General features: G+C 42.5%; 1 protein-coding gene across 1 annotated transcript; it reads right to left on the bottom strand.

The window, feature by feature from the left end:
• Nucleotides 1–2,099: 2,099 nt before the first annotated feature.
• LOC108089216 (tyrosine-protein kinase Drl) lies at nucleotides 2,100–20,685 on the bottom strand. The gene is made up of 4 exons (XM_017187367.2): nucleotides 20,196–20,685; nucleotides 3,656–4,985; nucleotides 3,157–3,453; nucleotides 2,100–3,014 (listed from the first exon to the last, which is right to left on the bottom strand). Exons 1-4 carry the CDS (start codon nucleotides 20,308–20,310, stop codon nucleotides 2,903–2,905), a joined length of 1,854 nt encoding a protein of 617 aa, XP_017042856.1. The 5' UTR covers nucleotides 20,311–20,685; the 3' UTR covers nucleotides 2,100–2,902.
• Nucleotides 20,686–20,724: the final 39 nt, after the last annotated feature.

A 20,724-nucleotide genomic window follows, 5' to 3' on the forward strand; every position in this document is an offset into this window, starting at 1 on the left:
AAGGTGGTGCAAGAGGGGGGAGGGGTAGGGGGAGGGGGTAGGGGGAGGGGATAGGAGGTAGGGGATCCAGAATGGGGCACGCGGGCGTAGCCGATGGCTTCCCAAATGGCACCCAAAGGACTCCACTCTCACTGAGTGACGACCAAAATGTCGCCCCACTCTCACTCACTCTTGTTTTCCCGCTTTTCCACATTTTCCGCTCACCGGTTGCTGGTGTTTTATGGGATTGTTGGGGGTGGTGGGGAGTTGGCTAGGGGTTACCACCCCCTCCCCCCAAACTGTGGGCAAAAGTTTCAGCGCTAAAAAATTGAAATGCTGCCTCACGTGCCACGAAATTTTTTATATTTGTTGATTTTTGGCTTAGAGTGTTGACCGAAAACAAAGTTCCAGTTGGCTTTTGTTTTTCAATTTCAAGTTTTTTTTTCCCAGCACTCACTTTTGCGATGGTTTCCTTTTTCCTTCCATTTCTGGGCTTTGGTTTCAAATGCGACCTCTTTGACGTTTCGGTTTTGGTTTTTGGTGCGTACCACCGTGGCTTCCATTGGCTTCCATTTATTTGTGCAGGCTGCCTTACCATTTTGTGTTTTTAATAACTTAATATCCTTTGTACGCCCCCGGCGGTCTGCAGTTTTATTTGATTGAAACGCAACTAGTTCGAGTTCACCGGGTTTTTGAGCCCTTTGATTGGCTTCCTTTGACTCTATAAATCTTTGTCGACCGCAAGGCGATTTTTATGGATATTAACTGACAGTTGGCAATTTGTTCAAAAGTCAAAGGGATGCACTTTTCATCGGTGTCACTGGAGTCACGACTTCGCTGCTCTTTCATCGATATCACTTTGAAGTTTTGAACTTTGCTTTAGAACTTTGCAGTTGCTGAAAAGTTTTTTGTTGCATTTTTTTGTAATGCATATTAGGGTCAGAGGTTCTTTTGTAATATTATATTTTTATATTACTGCTTACTTGTAGAGTTTTTTTATTATATAACCGAGCTAGTTACTTAAAAACCTTATTACTCAGGTTGCTGTTTGTAAAGAGATACAGTCATTTCATAATTTATTAGCCCTACTACCGTCTCATTTTAAATTAAACTGAATTTATGCATAAAGCTGAAGATTTGGGACTCTGTATAAGCCACTTTCGTCCCCTAGTCCTTATTAGCTTTCGATTTGCGTGGTGGCTCCTGCTAAATGCCTCAGCTGCGGGCACGTGCCATAGGAGGAGCAGTCCTCTCGCACAGTTTTTACAGGATCCTGGCGAGTGGGCGCTCCGGAGGCGGACAAAAACTAGTCTTCCCTCGTTGACGGTGTGACGGGCATATTAAAAAGGACCCTGCCAACATCATGTCCCCAGCATGACGTGCCAAAAACTAAGTAGTGTCAGCATGGCAATCAGAAGGCATGCCATGACCCGCTGGTCCATCCCCTCCTGGTCCTGCTGAAATTCACGTGCAGGTGTGCTGGGAAGGACATTATGTAGGTACAGTAAGCATCCATTAAGAAAGATGTTATTGAATTAATTAATTAAAAAACTTAATATACTGTATACCCATAAAATTAAATATAAGTTTATACCATCTCTAGAAATAAATAAGAATATGAATGCATTGACCTAAGCTTTTGTATAATTATTTTAATGATATTAGAGCAAGAATCTTGTTAATTGTGATAATTATAGAAAATAAACCGCTTCTGTTTGCAAGAGTAATAAAAGTTATAGATGTTTTTATTACCGAGGCATCCCTGTACTCGAAGGTAGGAGTCATCGCCTGCTTCCAAATAGGCAGTTGGCATTACATGCCTTTTGTGTTGCAAAGAGATTGGTTCGGCTGCGTTGGCTTTGGTTAGGTTCACTTGGGTCTGGGTTTCGGTTGGGGTTTTGTTCGGTTAGAGGGTTGCGGAGGTGGGGTGGGGGTGTGGGGTGTGTGGGGTGTGTGGTAACCAAACAACACATTGCTCTTAGAGTGCGTTGTTTTAGGCTAAGTGACGGGCGTGGTCGTCGGTTTCAATGAGAATGCCTTACTTACGTGGCGTCTCCATAAAACGTCGCTTGTTCCATTTCCCCTTTTGGCCTCTCGAGAAAAAAACCACAACGCAAGCATTTAGTTTTTGTTTTTAAATATTATGCACGGACGTTTATTGAAATCGTTTTTCCTTTTGTGTCTTCGCCATAGAAAACCATAAGAGTAACTTAAGAACTAATGCAAACTGCTTAAGTATATTACACAAAAACTTACATCTCGAGACTGTAAGGGGCTGTAACTTAGGGCTCAAGGATTTCGGGTCGCTTGTGCACTAACATTAGATAAATATTTCGAGTTCTTACTAGCACTACGTTTGCTTAGACATAAACACACATGTGAATACATTTACATAGATATATGTTTCGGTATCGTACTGCTATCCCATTATAATGACAAACTTGCAACGCTCTCTTTGAAACTACGACATTTTGTTTTTTTTTGGGTTCCTATCCTAGCACTGGTTTTTTGTGGGACTCTGATTTTACTGGATCTGCTTTAGCTATGATTACGTTATCAATATTTGCTATTTCTTTTAATTTAAGTTTTCTTTTTTTACTGGTAGAACGTTTGTGTGTCTTAACAGGCGATTTCAATAAGTGTTTATGCTTTGTTTTGTAACCCTAATTCTTGCATTGAAATGTCACATGTCCTTACCGACTAATCATATAACTAGGAGTTATTTGCAGAGACTTCTTCTGGGCTCTCTCTATGTAATTCATGTTTTCTCGAAAGTCTGGGGATCGGCTTTCAAGCCCCATTAACTCGGCGCTACGATTTAATATGTCTTTGGGAACAGAGTGGACGACGTGGTCTGCTGGAAAATCTTGCGACGTCGCCTCTTATTGTATTTACAGGTCTTGGCATGCTTCAGCACCGCTGGTTAAACATATCTGGTTATCTGTGTATGGAACTCCGATAGACAGATCTGCAGCTGGCTGAATGAGGGCCGCTCGCTCGGCATCGAGGCCCAACAATAGGCCATAATGGTAAACCTGAAAGAGAGAAAGGATTACATTAGGAATAGATTACTAATAAGAAAACAAGAAAAAAGTAAAAGTGGTGTAAGCTATCTACATATTTCAGATCTATTCTTATGAGATTAGGATTATAATATGGAATATAAAATGTACTTACAGCTCATCGGGGCAATTGAAAGGCTGAGCCAATCGGTAGCCATCCTTGAGATAATGTTCCATTTCATAAGGATCGATTTCGGCGTAAGGGAGTTTCCCCAAAGTGCACATTTCCCACATAAGGACACCAAAGGACCAAACATCACTGCCCTCGTTGTAATGAGACTTTTGCAAGGCCTCCAATGAAAGCCACTTAACTGGTCTATATTCACCATCGCCCAGAGAATTGTAGTCTCCCGGGAAGAGATCGCGACTTAGGGCACTATCTGTGAGCTTCACACGCAGCTGATCGTCAATCCTGAAGGTAAAAAATTACATTTTTTAATTCATTTACATTGTTACAGATTGTTTAATAACCATTTATTCTATGTAATATTCCATTGAAACAAATTTACAAGTTATAATTTGTGTTTAAGTAAAGATAATTCAATATACCTAAATATTTTATTAAAAGACCCTTATCAATTACTTATAAAACCCCATCCCAGTGAAATACTTACACACAGTTCCTGGCCGCGATGTCCTTGTGGATGACGCCGTGGTTGTGCAGGTGCTCCATGGCCATGGCCAGCTGGGAGCCCATGAGGACCGTCTGGATGGTGGTGACACTCCTGGCGTACGACGGATCCTGCAGGAAGCTCTTCAGATTGCGGACACTGCCGTTGGCGGCGTACAGGACGAAGGGCGTGGCGTAGTCCTCGATGGAGATGCCCAGCACGGAGAGGACATTCGGATGGGAGGCCTCGTACAACATCATCGATTCCTGGAGCAGGAGGTTCACTTGCAGCTGGCTGGCGTGCTGGGCCACTGTCTTGACCAGTACCTCCTGGCAGTCGTTGTAAGTGCCGCGATAGATTCGCCCAAAGTTGCCCTCCTGGACGAGACAGGAGAGCCGGACGCGGCACTTCTGGACTGTCAGCTCCTGGAGACGGCGGTTGAACTCCTCAGGCTCATGCTCATATTCGCGAAAGGGCCGCGTCAACGTGGCGTATGTGGGTGTTATGGTCGATGGGCAGACATAAATCGAATTGTGGGCCGTCGACGAGATGGTCGGCAATCTCTGGAAGCTGGAGGTCTTGATCAGATGCACTCCATTCGAGGGATGTCGCTTTGAAGGACCCTTGGCACAATAGGCAATCAGGATGAGGGTGGAAACCAAAACCAAGGCGAGGATGCCACCCACAATGAGGGTAACCAGTCCACTTGCTGGTGGCACAAGATTCTCCCTCAACATGGGATCAAAGTCCCGCTTGGATCCTCCCGAATTTCCACGACCCACATTTCCCGGTGACTCAGTCACAATGGGGCGTTGCTTCTCCTTCTCCGGTGACAGATGACCATTGGCCACCACATGCTCCTCATTCCTATCCACATAGTGAATATCACTGCCATGCCCTCCACGCGCCGTTTGCATCAAGTCCACATCATCATCATCGTACTCCTCGTGAGCACTATCCTGTTCCTCCCGCAAACAGATCTTTTTCCGCTTGAAGATCAGGTTGGTGTTGTTGTTGGTCGCCCGATCCAGGATCACCTCCACATTGATGGTCACTGTGACCTCGGCATTCCGGGTGCCCGAGCACTTGAGGGCAATGCCCCAGGTTTGTGGCTCCGTTGGCACATCCCCGATCCGGGATATATTCAGTTGGGGGCGGGGCAACACCTCCGTGTCCGAGGTGGCTATATTGATGCTGTACGGAAGTGGGTGCTCCACCAGCGACTGCCACGTGAAGGTCACGTCGCTAATGTTCGCCGGCACGGGCACAGCAAAATTCAAGGCGTAGTCGTTAATGGCGCCCTCTCGCACGTAGTAGAGTTCCGCCGAGACTCCTGCAAATGGATGGAAAAAAAGGGTAAACATATTTAGTACACTCCAAAAAAAGTAGAAGAATTGCAATTTTAATATTTTAATAATATTTTTGAAGTTATTTATGTAGATATTAAGGAATCGTTATTTGAAAGGGAGTGGAGTAGTAGTTTAGAATTTTCAGATAGTGATATGACTTTACAGGAAGTAAATGTTATATACATATTAATATATTTTATTAAAGGGTGTTTCTTCACTTTATTTCTCTTGCATTTTGAGCAACCTTTTGCAATATTTTTCCAGGTGCATTGCTTGTTGCACATCACCTAAGCCCCCATGCCAATGATAATCCCATTCTGCCGAGGCGAAATTAATGATATATCTGTGGGCCAAGTGAATTGAAGAAAAACTTTTCGCTCAGTCACTCGACCCGACTGCATAATCAATCACAAGGGATAACAGTTTTCTTCTGCTCGTTTGGGGGCGTGGAAAATTGATTTTCTCGGAGCCGGATCGGAACTCGGGAAATATCTGTCCGCTGAGACACTTTAGTGACATATTGAAGGAGTTAAATGGCATGCTGCGCGCTCCTAAAGTGATTGTCAATTTCTTTTTTCCGACCGCCTTCGACCATTTTTATTGCAGACAATCAACAAATAAGTTGGCTAACAATGATGGAATGATGGAAGATGTTCAAGGCATTCGTTCTGTAGGAGAATTCCCTCTTTTTCCATTTTAAACGAAGCCTATTTGAGGCACCCACATCACACCTGCTGGCACCTGTTCATGGTTTTCCCTCATTTCACCCCTCTGCTTAACCTTATCTTTAAATTGATCTGATAGTTTTGACAGGCAGTGTGTTTAAAATGCAACTGTTACCTGAGCAACAATGCATTTTTAATTAAATTAGCCGTGTGCTTTGGGAAGGGGATAGCCATTTTATATTGCATCTGCGAGGCGCCTCCATGGGATACACAATAAATCAATCAAATTATAAAAAAGAACCGAATGGAGACCCTTGGCCAAGACACGCGACTCCCTTCTCGAAGTGGAATAAAGGGGCGTGGCCGAGTGGGCAGGTTAAATGTTCATGCTTAATTAATGCTGATGTTGCTGCTGTTTCTGTTCCTGTTGCTGTTGCTGTTGCTGCTGCTGTTGCTGTTGGTGTTGCTGCTGTGTGCGTTGCATGTTGCTGCTGCAGCGTGTTTATTTTAGATTTTTATCGCACAGCCGTCCCCCGGCCGCAGTTACATTTCATACTTGTACATTTTATTTTAATTTATGCCACTTATTCCTCGGTCTATTCATGCCACCGGGAACCAGAGGAGCGCATAAAGCGGTCCGCATTATAAACACATATATATCGTACTAATTAGTGGGGCAAACCCCCAGACAAACCCCCCTCGCCGCTCGCACGCTTCGTTTGCACTTTGAAAATGTAATTAGTAAGCCCTACCGAGTGGTTTCGAGGTGGAGACTTCGAGGTCTAAGGGTAGCTATGGGTAGCTATGAGTAGTAGATATGGGAAACTGTCGCATAATGAACCGAGCTAAGCCAGATAGAGAGCTTGCGATAAATGCGGTGCGGGGGTCAAAGGGTTAATGGGCCTGCGACATGTGAGGTGCAGCTCATTAAACAGAAAAAGAAATGGATATGAAAACAGAAATAACAGAAATAAATGTGGCGATAACAGCCAGAAAGCTGAGCTCTGCAGTTTTAAATCGTTTCGTTTATGCGTCATTTACATGGAAATAACTACAGAATAAGTAACATTTAATACAGAAAGTTTTGGAAATACAATAAGTACCCTTTAATATTGCAAGCTTCATTTAACCAATTATTTAAGAACACTTAAGTCTCTAGAGGAATCGGCTCTTTTTCCTCTTTTCGCTTTCCGCAGTCACTCATTCTAGCATTTAACTTTGAAAACAATTACAATTAAAATTCCGCAGATGTAAAACTTTCCGAACGGCCCCCTTTCCCCCGCTTCTAACACAATTATAGACAAGTAATAGCAAATTACTTTGAGCAACCCATCACCCACAATCCCTCAAACTTCCCTCGCGACGCGTTTTGCATTTTAACTTGGTCTGGTGCTAATTAGAGCTGATTGCCCAACAAATGAAGTCGATGCTGGAAATGTGCGGATGCTGGAAGGCTGGGGCGCCAGGTGCCATGGAGGAAAATCGATTTGGCCAACATCAATCAAGGCGGCGGAGGGAGGGCGATGTGGGGGGAGGAAAACCCGGAGAGACGGCGCCCAAAAACTTCCACTTCAAGTGCCAGTGACACATAAATTCAGCGCTCGGAGAAAAGTAAAAGTTGTTCAAGCTGTGCGAAAATAGTTACCCAAGTGCAGGAAATATGTCTGAAGGGGAGGAAAAGCAATTGCTTTTCCCACTGGGTGTTGATAAAAGAATGAAAAAAGGAGGAAAAGAGTTCAGTTTAAGTACAGCCATTTCTGCTAGATAAAGGATGAATGCATTTCAGCTAACAGCTTTCGCTTTGAACTAGTTTTTACTATCTAGCTCAGAGATTACTCCAGATCTAGACAAGAATTTAATTTTTTGGACGACAAATTTATCTTCATTTCAGCTGAAGAAACCCCAAACATTCTGACTAGCTTTAAACCTTTAAGACCCGCATTTTGCCGGCGATTTGAATTCATGGCACGACATCTATTTAATTTCAATTACAACCCTAAAAATGCCATAGCAAACGCATCAACCAAAAGGGAAAACTCTTTCACACACAGAGGGAGTGTGTAAAAAAAAAAAAGAAATAGCCATTTTTTGCGCTACCAACTGACTATTCTCCCCGGCTCCAAACTTCCTTTTCCTTTCAGCAACCCGTCCAGATCCTAATTTATGCAAACCCAAGCCAGACACGAGCGAGATTTCCAAACGGACCAGACCAGACCAGACCGAAACCCAGACCAGATCATAGTGGGTAGTTTGGATATCATTTTATGCTTTCTTAACATATTTTTTGTCGTTGTTGGTTGTTGGCTGTTTGGCTGTTGGTTGTTCGCCCACATTGCGTCATTCGTTGGATTCTCGGCGGAGGGGTCGTGGATTTCGCAGGCCATAAATCCGAAATTGTCTTTTGACACATGAATATGTTGTGCATTAAACCCAGACGGAGGGACCCAAAAGCGAGAACCCCAGACGGAGACACCCCCATCGAAAGTCAGACGACATTTTTATTACGATTTTCGCTTGGGTTGGGGTTATATCTGTTAGGAAAGAAGGCCCGCGCCCGATGATGACATTCGTTTGGGCATTGGCCTAGAAGCTGATGCTGATTTAGGGTCATTACCGCGGGCTTTTTTTCGGGGGAAAAGGGGGAAAAGGCTTGTGCCGACTTCTAATGGGCTCTGCCATTTCAATCTGCATACGAGGCCAGAGAGCTGGGAATTCATCTAAGCCAGCGGCGAGCCCATCATAACCCAAGCAGATTCAATTTGCTGGCCTCCTTTGAAAACGAGAACATCATTGAGCCTGGGAACTACATGCCCATTGTCCCTATCTCATGCAACTTGCAATTCACAAAATTATACGTTAGTCGGCGAGGCTGATTAAATCGGAGGAGAGTCGAGTGCCGAGTCGGGAAACCAAGACTCAAGCTCATGAAAGGTCAAGAGCGGTCTCGAAAGTGGGTACATTCAGAGAAGTTATTAACAAAACAAATAAACCATCTTTTAAATAACTCCTATTAATACACCTACCATAAAAAATAATATTTAAAGAGTAGGTATATTTAAATGGAATTTCGTAACACTTTAAGCATCAAAAGAGATAAAAATCATTTTTATAACCATTTAGCATATTTCCATTTTAAATAACATTTATTCCACTACTTTCAAATATTGTAGTTCTAATAAATTCAACCTATTTTTTCACCAGTGTACATCTGGCCAAGGAAAGGTAATTTTGATGCCCAAATGGTCATGATTCGTGCTCGGCTGCGTTGGCCCGACATTTGGCCAAGTCTCGTCTGGCCAAACAACTTTACTTCGCTTGGCTGCTGCGATCCACGGAGCGTCAGAGTGTAAGACAAACAAGCCAAAGGACATGTGAAGTGACTGCGACTGACAGACAGTCTGCCCTCCCCTTGGTGTTCCAACAACCCGATACCCCGATACCCCGATACCCCGATACCCTGATTCCCTGCCAGTTGGCCAACTCTGTGGCAACTTCATCCAGCGTCCAGTAGCTGCCAAGTATTTCTATTTGTATTTCATCGCCCCGGTCGAGCAGCTGCAATTTATTTGCCTTGGTCTTTCGTCTTTGGTCTTTCGTCTTTGGTCTTTGGATCTGTTCTTATAGTTATGGCCTGCCTGCAGCACATCCGAGCCGCAATCGTGTGTTTTCCCTTACATTATCACCTCGACGAGGAGACCATTGGTCCAATGGATGCTCTCCTCTGGTCAAGACCATAAATTCCGCGCTGGAAGGCGGTCTGTGTTGCATAAATTATGTTGCCAACTGTTCGCTGGACTTCTATGACAAAGCCCATAAAAGAAACGCATTACATTTGTGGCGGCTGCTGGCCTTGGCCATCGGCAATGGGAATGTGAATGCGAATGTGAATGTAATGCGGTCTGTCTTACCTCAAGCTTCGTTAGTTGATTCTTGTTCTTTAATTAAAAATGTTAATCTCCTATATTTCTCCAATATACTCCAAGATCGTTACTCAGACTTGGGGTATTTAAAAAAGAGTAAAGTAGGTAGTTTTTAAACTTTTTACGGGCTAATTAGCTCTTCTTGCTAAGTAACGCCTAGCATAGAAAACTATTAAATGTATCTGGAAAAAACTAAAGCTTTATTAGCTGATTTTTAAGCTGGCATAAATATGTGGAAAATCCAGAAAGAAAAGTATTTTTGTTATTTAATATCATGGCCTTACAAATTCAACTCATTTTATTAAAGCAGAGCAATAAGGCAAATTCTGAAGGAGCTCTCCTGACAGAAACCCATTTGGGTCAAGGCAATTAAACAGCTTAATTATTCCACCACTAATCGGTAATTAATCTAATGGCTGAGCTACTTGGATATCAGCCAGGAGTAGGTCCTTCGGTAAGCACTTGGGCAGGTGCGCAGTGGAACCGCAGAATGTTGAGCTGATACATGGCCGAGAATCCCTCCCCTTAATTCCACTGAAGGAGTGATAGGGAGTGAAGTGAACCGAACTGAGCTGAAGTCTTATTGACTCATAAAAAATCAAAAGGAGCATTAACAGGCGAGCTCTTAAATTTAATGTGATTATCTGGAGAAGTTAATGTGATTATTATCAGAGCGATGGCAACCGACACCTGGCAAAGACAACGGGGAATCGAGTTGGATGCGGCAACGCCCACCCACATCCATCCATCCAGTCCTGCCCCCAGGCTCCACCCTCGACAGGGACTCCTCCTGGCACAGAGTTGCCCATTAACTTGCCACTGGTGCCAAGTTTTCTTTCAATTTCTCAGCTCAAACACTGCGGGAAATAGTCTGCTTCACAAATATAAACAACTATTCCTGATTATCTACGATATGTTTTTCTGTATTGCTGATTAAAAAGAAAATATAGTTTTATATACAAAAAATTCTGTTTACTAATTGAAGTTTAAGCCTCGCATGAAATCAATAAATAATTTAAGAAGGCTTTCGTCGTCTTAATTGCTTGGTTTCTTTGAAAACAAATTGTATCTATCTGTCTGAGATTTGCCCCCCTTCTGATTTTATATTTTTTTTTTTCAGTGCTCTTTGCCAGCTTTTTGCTCGAGCTGCATTGCGTGACGTAATGAAATTTTTATCACCTCTGGCTGAGGGATCTCCGAATCAGTCTCATTCGGTGCCTGTATATCGGTGTCTAGGCGCTGTCATAAAATTTATGGTAAGTCATAAACCGGGGGCGGTGGGTCGGAGTCGCTTCACCGGTGGGTTGGGTCCCTGGGTCTTGGGTCTTGGGTCTTGGGGATTTCTGGGGGACAGGTGGCCTGCGCATCCACCTGGCTGGGAATGGCCTGCGGTTTACGGCTGGATCTGTTCGGGTCAGTTTCTAATGTGCGTTGTGGAGTCGGATCTGCATGCCAGCCTCCATGGGTGGGCCGCAATTCCAGAGACAAAACACCAAGTCGTACGTACATAAAATACATATGTGAATGTGAGCGTTTGTGCTAAGTAAACAGCAACTTCCTGTGCTGAAATTTCAGTCGGTTTGGGCTAAAATTTATGAACAATTTTTGACAAACCAAAAGCAGTCGTCGAGAAGCAGCTTTGGCCAGCGGCGCTGGAGGAGTCGTTGCCTCCTCGGGGCATCGTTGTGGGCCCAAACAAACAGAGGGAGCGAAACGCACATATTTTTCAATAGCACCCCAGGGATGCGGTAATTTATGACTCTGACCGAGTGAGGAGCACCTCGGTCCTTTTGGACCCGTCCTACTCGTATTGACTTTTTTGCCGAGCAGCTGCCGGCAGTCAGGGCAACACAGAAACAAACAAACAACCAGAAAACAAAGAGCACGTTGAGCAGCAGGAAGAGCAGATTAGCATTGTTGCATTGGCGTAGGCGTTGCTCCCACTGAAGTGGACATTGTCACATGGGGCCCAAGTCCGCTCAAAAAACCCCAAAAAAAAAAAAAAATGAAAAAAATACACAGTGGCTGGTGTTACACCCCCGAAAAAGTTTTCAGCTTTTGTTTGTTTCGAGTGTTTTTTGGGGTCAGGCAAATATACATATACATATATATTTGGGTTTTGTTTTCATTCGCCGTTGAAAAGTGGTTAAGGCTTTATCATCTTGTAAACGTGACGATGCAGAAGGGAGCGAAAAAAAGGAGAAAATCAACCGAAAAAAGTGTAAACCTTGCCACACACGAAGCAAAAGCTTTTTCCCACTACTTTTCTTTATTCCCTTTGGCGGTTTGTTTTACTCATCAAGTCTGGTGGATAAGTGGATACAGAATAAAAAAAACGCTGTTGAGATCTGTATAATTAACACAGCTTAGCGGTGAGATAATTGTGTGTGGGGGTTTTTAAGTAATTTACAGGATGTTAAATAAATGTTTATTTAAGTGGCTAAATGGTAAGCATAATAACGAAGGTGCAAAATGAAAACAAACGGTGTTAAACTACCTTATTTAATGTGCAATCAAACTTGTTTAAAACGAACGCAAAGTATATCAACAAATATGTATTTCTCATAAAAACTTTTTGAACGTTTAATTGCCCGGCAATTAAAAACTCAAAAAGTAGCCATATCAAATTCATTCATGTTATTTTTCCGCTCACTTAATACATTTACATTTGAGTTCATACAAACTTGTACACTTATTTATTCATTGGTCTTATCCCACATTTAAATATGTTAATGATAATGTTGCTAATGCCCATTCACCCTCGAACTACCGAACATTTCACGCTCCACACCAACTAAAGCCCAACAATAACAAAACCAAGCCGGGAGTACTTTGTACGTAAATAACAAAGAAGCGCCGAACAGACATGATAATAACCGCGACTAATTCACGGAAGAACGCAGAGCGAATTGCATTCGCCGTGGAACGAATCAGGCAAATACCCCTCGCAATTCCCCCTTCAGCCATATCTTGTCCCCTGTAAGTAAATGAATTTTATAAATATTCTGTTTCAGCGCTTAATTAAACATAAAATAAACCGCAAAATAATCAGGATTCTGCGGCTGCCAGTCTTTCAATCTTCACGTGCCATATGGAGTTGCCATCGGGCGTGACAGGAAAATTACCAAAGCATATGAAATAAGGGAACTCTTCACTGTCGTCGGATTGCCGACATAAATTATATAGGGGAGCAGACCATCCCATGTTGGTCAAACAGTCCGCGGGAGGGGAATATATAATACAATGTTGGCGTTATTTCGATTAGCGCGAAATTGTTGGGAAACGATTGGCACATGTCCGAGGGTGTTGAGATCCATCACTCCATCAGACAAGGCGGATCCAACGAAAAACGCTAAATTGGGTCAATCGAACGCTTCGGAATTTCGAGTTTCTGTCGACGGCGTTTGTATGAGTTATGGGATTTAGTTTGTGCACGCTTCGGAGCGAAAGTTTGTTTTTTATGATGCCAAAGAAAATAGTTCTTGAAGTTTTAGCTGCTGGCAGAAGTTTTGGTAAATGTGTTAAACTTTTCAAATAAAATTTTGCTACTCCTGCTCTTGTTTTATGAAATTCTAAATATTTATAGAATCTTACGTATTTTGCATACACTCAATTTTAAGCAGCAAAAATCAATAAAGAATGCAGAACTGCTTAAAAGAATTTTCTAGGACTTACATAATTTATGAATATTTACTAATAGCTCTGATATTGCATTAAATAGCAATAATTGCTTTCTTTTTTGACTGGAGAAATATATAGTAAAATACGACCCCCTCGCAGCTGTAAGTTCCATCTTTGGATTATCCCCCCAATGAAACTCATTACGAGCCCCCACATGCATATCGTTTTTTCGGCACTTAAGTGCTCCAGAAAATGTTTAATTACCATCCATGTTATCAGGACACACACACACACACGCACGCACACGCACACACTCTCAGCCAGATGTGTTTTCATAAAGGGAAAATGGAAAGTCCCCCACTTTCTGCTATCTTTTCCCTGTGCGTGGGAAGCTGCTGCTACTGCATCTGTAGAAGTTTGTGCGGGCGTGTGAAATTTTCCAATAAGCTGCATTTGTGAAATATGTGCTTTTGGATTTTTCGTGCTCGCAACAGATAATTGTGCGGAAAGTAATTAGCATTTTGTTAATGGTTTCCCTGACAGACGCATAATATGCTTCATTTGGGGAAACTTTAGCGCTGAATTTATGCTTCGGCATCTCGTTGGATATCGATTGGGCATGACTCCCTTCCTCTGCTTTATTCATCAGACCCATCAGATTCGATTCCCACAATCAATTCGAATACCCAGTGGCTGCCACACACGCTCCGTCATTTTTCCCTCTTCCTGTCGATGTCCTGAATGTAAAGGAGTAGCGAGCAGCAACAATAGCGGGCAATGAAAAAATTAAATACAAAATAATAAAAAATAATTTACGGGCTCATTACGAGAGTCAAGTCGAGAGGGCGAGGGGTGGTGGTGGGCAATAAAGGAATAAAGGGAGGGTGGCGAGGCGCCCGCCGGAATTCGCTGCCTATAAAAAATGTGAGATGTATGATGTATGACAGTGGTAACAAAAAAAGGGGATACCTAATGGGGAAAAGATTATGAACATAAATAAATTTAATTTTAATTTATACATAAATAAAGTAGATTGCGAATTTTGTCAATAAATACAGCTCTAGCATAGATTAAAGGTAATATATTGGTAATATTGGTAAAACATTGTCATGCTTATAATTTTTTAGCCATTCCTCTAATTTTTTTTTAAATGTTTATATAGTTATATAATTTTTTGTATAAATAGCTCTGTAATTTAGTGCTCTCTGATTTTTCCTGATACCACTGTGCAACTGTCATTGTGGAGAATGTGAGCCTGCAGTTTGCCTGCAGGCGAAGGCTTCTGGCCCGGCGGTCCACCCCTGCCACCCCAGTGGTTGCAAATAAAGCACTCAACGCGGGTAGCTGCCAGGGATGAAAGAGGAGGAGGAGAAGGAGGAGGAGGAGGAGAAGGAGGAGGAGGAGGAGAAGGAGGAGGAGGAGGAGGAGGAGGAGGTCCCTGCCTTTCGCCGGTGGTGGCTGTCTGTCGGGTTACTTGGAAATCACCGGGAGTGGAAGCCACGGCGTGCTCAAGTGCAGGGACCGCCTGCTTTTCATTCAGTGCCAGCGTTTTCCCCTGCAATCCTGCCTGGCATTTCGCTTCCGGGCGAATGTCCTCCGACTCCACCCCTCCCTCTCTACCTCCTCCTCCTCCATTTGTTTGCATACGCAGCGTTGGCAGGACGAGGGTCAGGGACACATCAAACTGGGATCGAGGGGAAGGGAGGGGAAAGGGAAAGGGGGAGCTGCTGTTTGCACGACGCATTTCTGGTCCATTAAGTAGCGACGTCGTCCTGCTGCAAAGGTGGAAGCCAGTTGTCCTCCTCCCCTTCGCTTCGATTCATCATTGTTGTGTGCGACTTTTCTCACTTTGGACGGGAGTTTGAAGGAGGGTTAGATACGTAGCTAGGTATCCACTAGATACAATTGCTTTTTGGCCAGCACGCGTCGCAATGCATTCGCCTTTGTTTATTTAGACATTTTATTTGCAGCTTAGCCCAATGCATTCGCAGTACAACCCTCTGCTAATCACCATCATCATGATTGTGGGAAAGTGATTTTGCCACCAGCTTTGGCTTAATTACCCTCGGGTTATTTTTTATTTTCTTCTGCCCCGAGGTTATTTGATTAGCTTTTCGTGCGCGGGTAAGATGATTTTGGAATTTTCCCAAGGATTAACGTAAATACAAGAGGCTTTTCCTCTGATTTAATCCCCACACGCAATCGGAGTTCGTTTTTGTGAAAATCCATGAATAATTTCCATCGCCCACATGTGTTTGCCATCGAAGCAAACCATTAAATCCGCCGCATAATGGACGCAACAATTTGTCTAGGCAGATAATTGCCGGAAGAAAAAAAAAACAGAAATAATAAAAACCAAATGATAGACTCCATCCAGAAATGGGGGAAAAGCTCAAGTCGAGTGGAAGTTGTGCAACTCATTCTTTCTACGGGGGGTGTGGAAAAACTGGGCGGCAACGGAAAACTCTCCCATTTCATGTCTGACCGCCACCAATCATGCAAAATCCAAAAAAAAAGAATATGCAACCGAAATGGAACCCCAGCAAGAAGTCCAAAAGAACATAAACAATTGAAACTGATTAAATTAATTTGATAACAAGTCCGCACTGACTGACAGACCGAGCATTGAAGCACTTTAGATATGACTGAGGAAACTCAATTCTTCTGAGGGGGTGAAAATAGAGTTGATATGTGAAGCACTTTGGGGAATTCGTTTCGTTGCTAAATTGGAATGTGAAATATGATTTTAATTTAAATAAATTTAGTTTAATTGAATCCCGGATAAATGGGCTGGCCCAAACCAATTACAGATAGTTTAATTCAGTTTCGTTTTTTGTTGGCCTTTTTGGCTGCAGTTGATTGTTTCGAATTATAAAGATTGACATGGAAGTGACCACTTTAATTTATTAGATTTCAACTGAGTAATTTATTCACCAAGTTTTTGAAGCAAAAAATAAATTTTTTATTAGCAATTTTTTTTAACAGCTGAAAAGTAAATTGTTTAGAAAGTTTCATAATCGCTTTCGCACCTGAAGCTATGAAGGTGTGAAATCATAATGAATGATAAGTTATTTATTAAAAGTTGCCTTTATTGTCGCCCACAAAAGCTTCTGACAATTATTAAGCAAACAACAGCATTCACAAATCATTTAGTGGTTTAATTAAGCGCAAGTGGTGGCTTCAATTACGGAGGCGTGGCCAGCAAGCCATAACCGATTTTTTGTTAATGTTGCATAGTTATATTAATGTGCAGCACACGGGGATGAAGTGAAAGCCACTGAAAGGACAATGACTAGACAGTTTTTGAGGAGGGTGAGGATGGATATGCACATAGAAAAACTTATATGTGATTTCGAACTGTTTAATAAAATACTTGGAATGCCAATCATTGTAATATATATTTGCATTTTATTCCTTTTCTTAAAATGCATTCATGTTACGATGTATTCCTCTAGTGACATGTGAGTAGCATTCCCAGCTGGATTTCGAGTGGCAACAGATATTTCTACCCAGCTAGCGAAAAGTTGCACATGCTGTTGCCACAGAAGTTGCTGTTGCTGCAGCAATGGATGTTGCTGTTGCTGTTGCTGCAGCAATGGATGTTGCTGTTTCTGTTGCCACCGCGGCCGCGTCATCGTCCTTGTCACTGCAACAACATCGACATTGCTGCCTTCCGTCCGTGTTGTTCATTTGCCAATTACGCGTTTAACTCTGCATGAAGCCAGACATAACAACCTGGCAACTGGATGGATCACTACACGCGGGAAAAGTTCCCCGAAAATTGGTCATTAAGTACAGACATATGCCAATTTTAAAGAGTTCTATTTTTGATAGATATGAACGGAAATTTTAAACGAAACTCTATGCTATCGAATTCTGAATAAACGATGGAGTGATGGTTAATCTGATTAAGAAATTATTTACTTTAGAATATGCACATGCCATGAAATATTATTTAAAGATATTTATATCTGGGAGATGTGAATGCCTTGGGTATATTTCTCTCCGTGTAGACAGCAGACAGGTGGCAGGGGGCAACCGCTTGTTTATGTTGTCGTGGCAAGTTGGCAACACATGCCGCACGCTCGGGCAAATCTAATGCCTTCGATTCCAACTGCAGCATTAATTATTCGGATGGAGGGTGAAATATTTTTGGCCACGCACACGAGAGATTTTGCTTAAGTTCTGAGCCCCGGGATGCTGATGATTCTGATGATGCCGCTGCGCCCTAATTGAGTTCACATTACTTGCCGAAAATATGTTTCGTACTTTGGCCAAATGTTCTTGCTTTTATTAGCCAAACGTGAGTTGGCAACAATTTCCATTGTGTGCGCCGGAAAATCATGTTCAGTTCGGAGATGATGAATCTCTTGGCCCGCGCCAGTTGAAAGTGTCAAACCATTTAGAGAGATGGGGTTGAGATTAGCAAGTGTTGATAGACAGACCCGAAACGTGACTGGCAAAGTCCGTGGGTTACGTGGATCCGGGGATCTGTTCAGACAGCTGGCAGGGATACAAAGTTCTCGGCCAAAGTTGGGAAACCGTCTCGTCGAGCCGAATGTTAAGGAAAACTTTTTCGGGTGTAAAAAATTGCAGGGTCTGGGAATATGATTTTAATTGGATTTCTTTGTTCGAGAAACATTATTCTAATCTCGTAAGCAGCAGACAGAAAATTCCATAAGCTAAGTACTTAATAATGATAGGGGTACAAAAATAAATGGTTAAAATAATATAAGATGCAATTAGGCAGCAGGTTCATAGGATAATTAAAATAAACCTTTCATATCTAGTTGTTCTGTAGCTGTTCTCGTTATTATGTTAAAACCATTTTTCCTTTACACCTTCAACAATCTGTCTCTTTTTAATTATCTAATGGTGTCCCCCAACTTTTAACCCAAATAACTTTCACCGGCACGTGGAAACTTTCAAGCTGTCGTTCAACCGAACCCCTTTGGTCACTCATTGCAACCGCAAAATCCATCAACTGCACCGACTTTACATATCCGCTCATTTCGCTAACGAGCTGAGCCACAGAAGCACCGAACCAAGAACCAAGAAGACCCCGCCACTTCCCCGATTTGATCCACACCTGACATGGTTTACATAGAGCCCAGCAATTTGGGGCGCACTATTGGGTGGTAAAAAAGAAGTGGGTGTGGGTGTGGAGGGGGGGGTGGCATACTCGTATAGTAAATAGTATGGCATGGATGTTAACCTAACGAACAGTGAATGCCATGCCATGCCATGCCGCAGCTGCAAGTGCATAAAACTCTTCTTCGGGCGATTCTCCTTCACTCTTCCACATGCCGCATTGCTGCCGGGTTGACAATTTAATTGATGTGCACTCACACAAAGGCTTTTGAAGCGACCGCTAAAAAAAATAAAGTAAAATAAAATAAAATAAAAGATAAAGTGACACCTACCTACCCGACGTTGCGAACACATAGTGGAGGATCGGAAAGTAGGTCAGGCATGCAACCCGCTGTCATCGTTGAATAATTGGAATGGGTATCGTCACCCAGCCAGCCAAAACCCACCCAATCCCCAATTCCCCCAAATCCCGAAAAACCTTCGAGGGGAGACTGCAATCGGAGGAGCCGGGCGAAAAGTGAATAGCAGCGGCCACCGCTTAATGGGTTTTAATTTTGATTTCGTTTGACACACGGCTGACACCACTAATAAATTTCCCGGAGCCATGTCAAGTGGAAAGCCTCAACTGGCCATCCATACGAGCCACCCACCTCTTGATTGATTGTCCGCTGGCGCTTTCAGCAAATAGATAAGGCAGTCGAGGAGCCAGAAACCAGAAACCAGAGCTCGAATCAAACGTGAATTACGACGAGTGGCAAACGCTGATAACTGGCTAGATAAGCGCCTGATTAGCCCTGCACAACAGTCCAAATATTTACCTAGTTATTCACAAGTGACGCGATGCAATCTGTGGAAATACTCCTAAGCTGCCGAACTCCTGACGCCCATCAATCACCCGGCCTTTTTTTGTTTGCACAAATAAAAACACGCGAGTGTTGTAAATTTTACAACATAATTTTTGATAATTTTTCCCCTATCTCCAGCTCCTGATTTCACCCATCTCCATGTAGCCCCCATATATATACGTATAAAATAAACACTTTGCATGTGTTTTATGATTCCACATGGATTTGTCCCCACTCGGTCACCCTTTCCTCGGGCTACTGATTTATTTTTTATATTCACTGGGTTGTAAATTCTTTGTCTGGGCTTGTGACACATTGTAAAACAATTTTCCCCACTTTTATTAGCTAGGCAATCTTTTTGGCCGGATTTTGTGGGTGTTTTCTTTTTGGTCGATAACAGCTTGAGTTTGAGATACGGAAGGGACTGATGTAAAAGAATAAATTGGAGAGTAGATTTAAGGTATTGAGACGATGTTTTAAGATATCTTAAAGACGATAAGTTTACTTTAAAGTTCAAACAAAGTTTAATTTTGTATCTTTCTGCATCTTTTAGTAAGATAAACAATACCAACTTTAGCTAGCAGGCATAACGGCTTAAAAATTGTTACAATATTCCACTTTAAAAAGCCCTTTTGGCCAAAATACAAACAAAATCTAATAGTTAAATAAACAAGCCAATTTCACAAAAGCAACATCGAAATTCCTATTGAGACACTATTTCAATGTAGCTTTCTTATTTATCAAGGTAAATGAAATAATAAATTAAAATATGGAAACATGCTTGGACAAATACCTAAAACTCAAAATAAACTAGACAATTTGACAAAGGGACTTAGTAGCTCTAAGCCTAAAAGCAATTAAAAGCATATATTATTTACAGAAAAATAAGTAAATAATCCTCTTCATTTGCCCGAAGCAAAACAAGAAAGCCTTGGCTTGGCATAAATCAAATTCGATTTAAAGTCTGACGCAGACCAAAAGTGGCAAATAATTGGTCGCCTAATTGAAAAATCAAATGGCAGTTTAAGTTTTGGATTTCCTTGATAACTTACCGATTAAACGCAACACCTCGTGCAGATTGAGGAAAATGTTTAGGTGAGCCTGACCGCTGGCGACCAGGGTCAAAAGTAATCCGATTGTCAGGAAATTGCTCCGGCTATTGGCCATCTTGAGATTGGACTTCTACCGATTTATCGCTATTAGAGTTTAAACAGTTTTCTTCTTTTTTTTTTTTTGTTTTACTCGTTTTTTGGCACTGGCAAACAATTTAATTTCCGCTGCACTTGCTGTTCACTTTTCCCGTTGCAATTGAATTTTCGTATGCGTCGCGTAGATTTTAATCCCGCTGATTATTACACGAATTGTTCGTCAGAGCATTTGGCACTGTGCCTTCTGGCCGGGAAACTCAGGCGCACATATTTCCCAATCAGCAGTCTCTGCACCCGTTATTCCTCGTTTTCCTCGCAGTTTTCCGCGTTCGATTCCCGGCTGATGCGAGCACCGTGACGATTTTCCACAAACTGTCAACTGGATAAACAAACAATTTGCCACGAGCCGAATTCAAGACTCTGTGGGCTTGAT

This window comes from Drosophila ficusphila, unplaced genomic scaffold (genome assembly GCF_018152265.1).
Source record: "Drosophila ficusphila isolate 14025-0441.05 unplaced genomic scaffold, ASM1815226v1 contig_127, whole genome shotgun sequence".
Classification (NCBI taxonomy): domain Eukaryota; kingdom Metazoa; phylum Arthropoda; class Insecta; order Diptera; family Drosophilidae; genus Drosophila; species Drosophila ficusphila.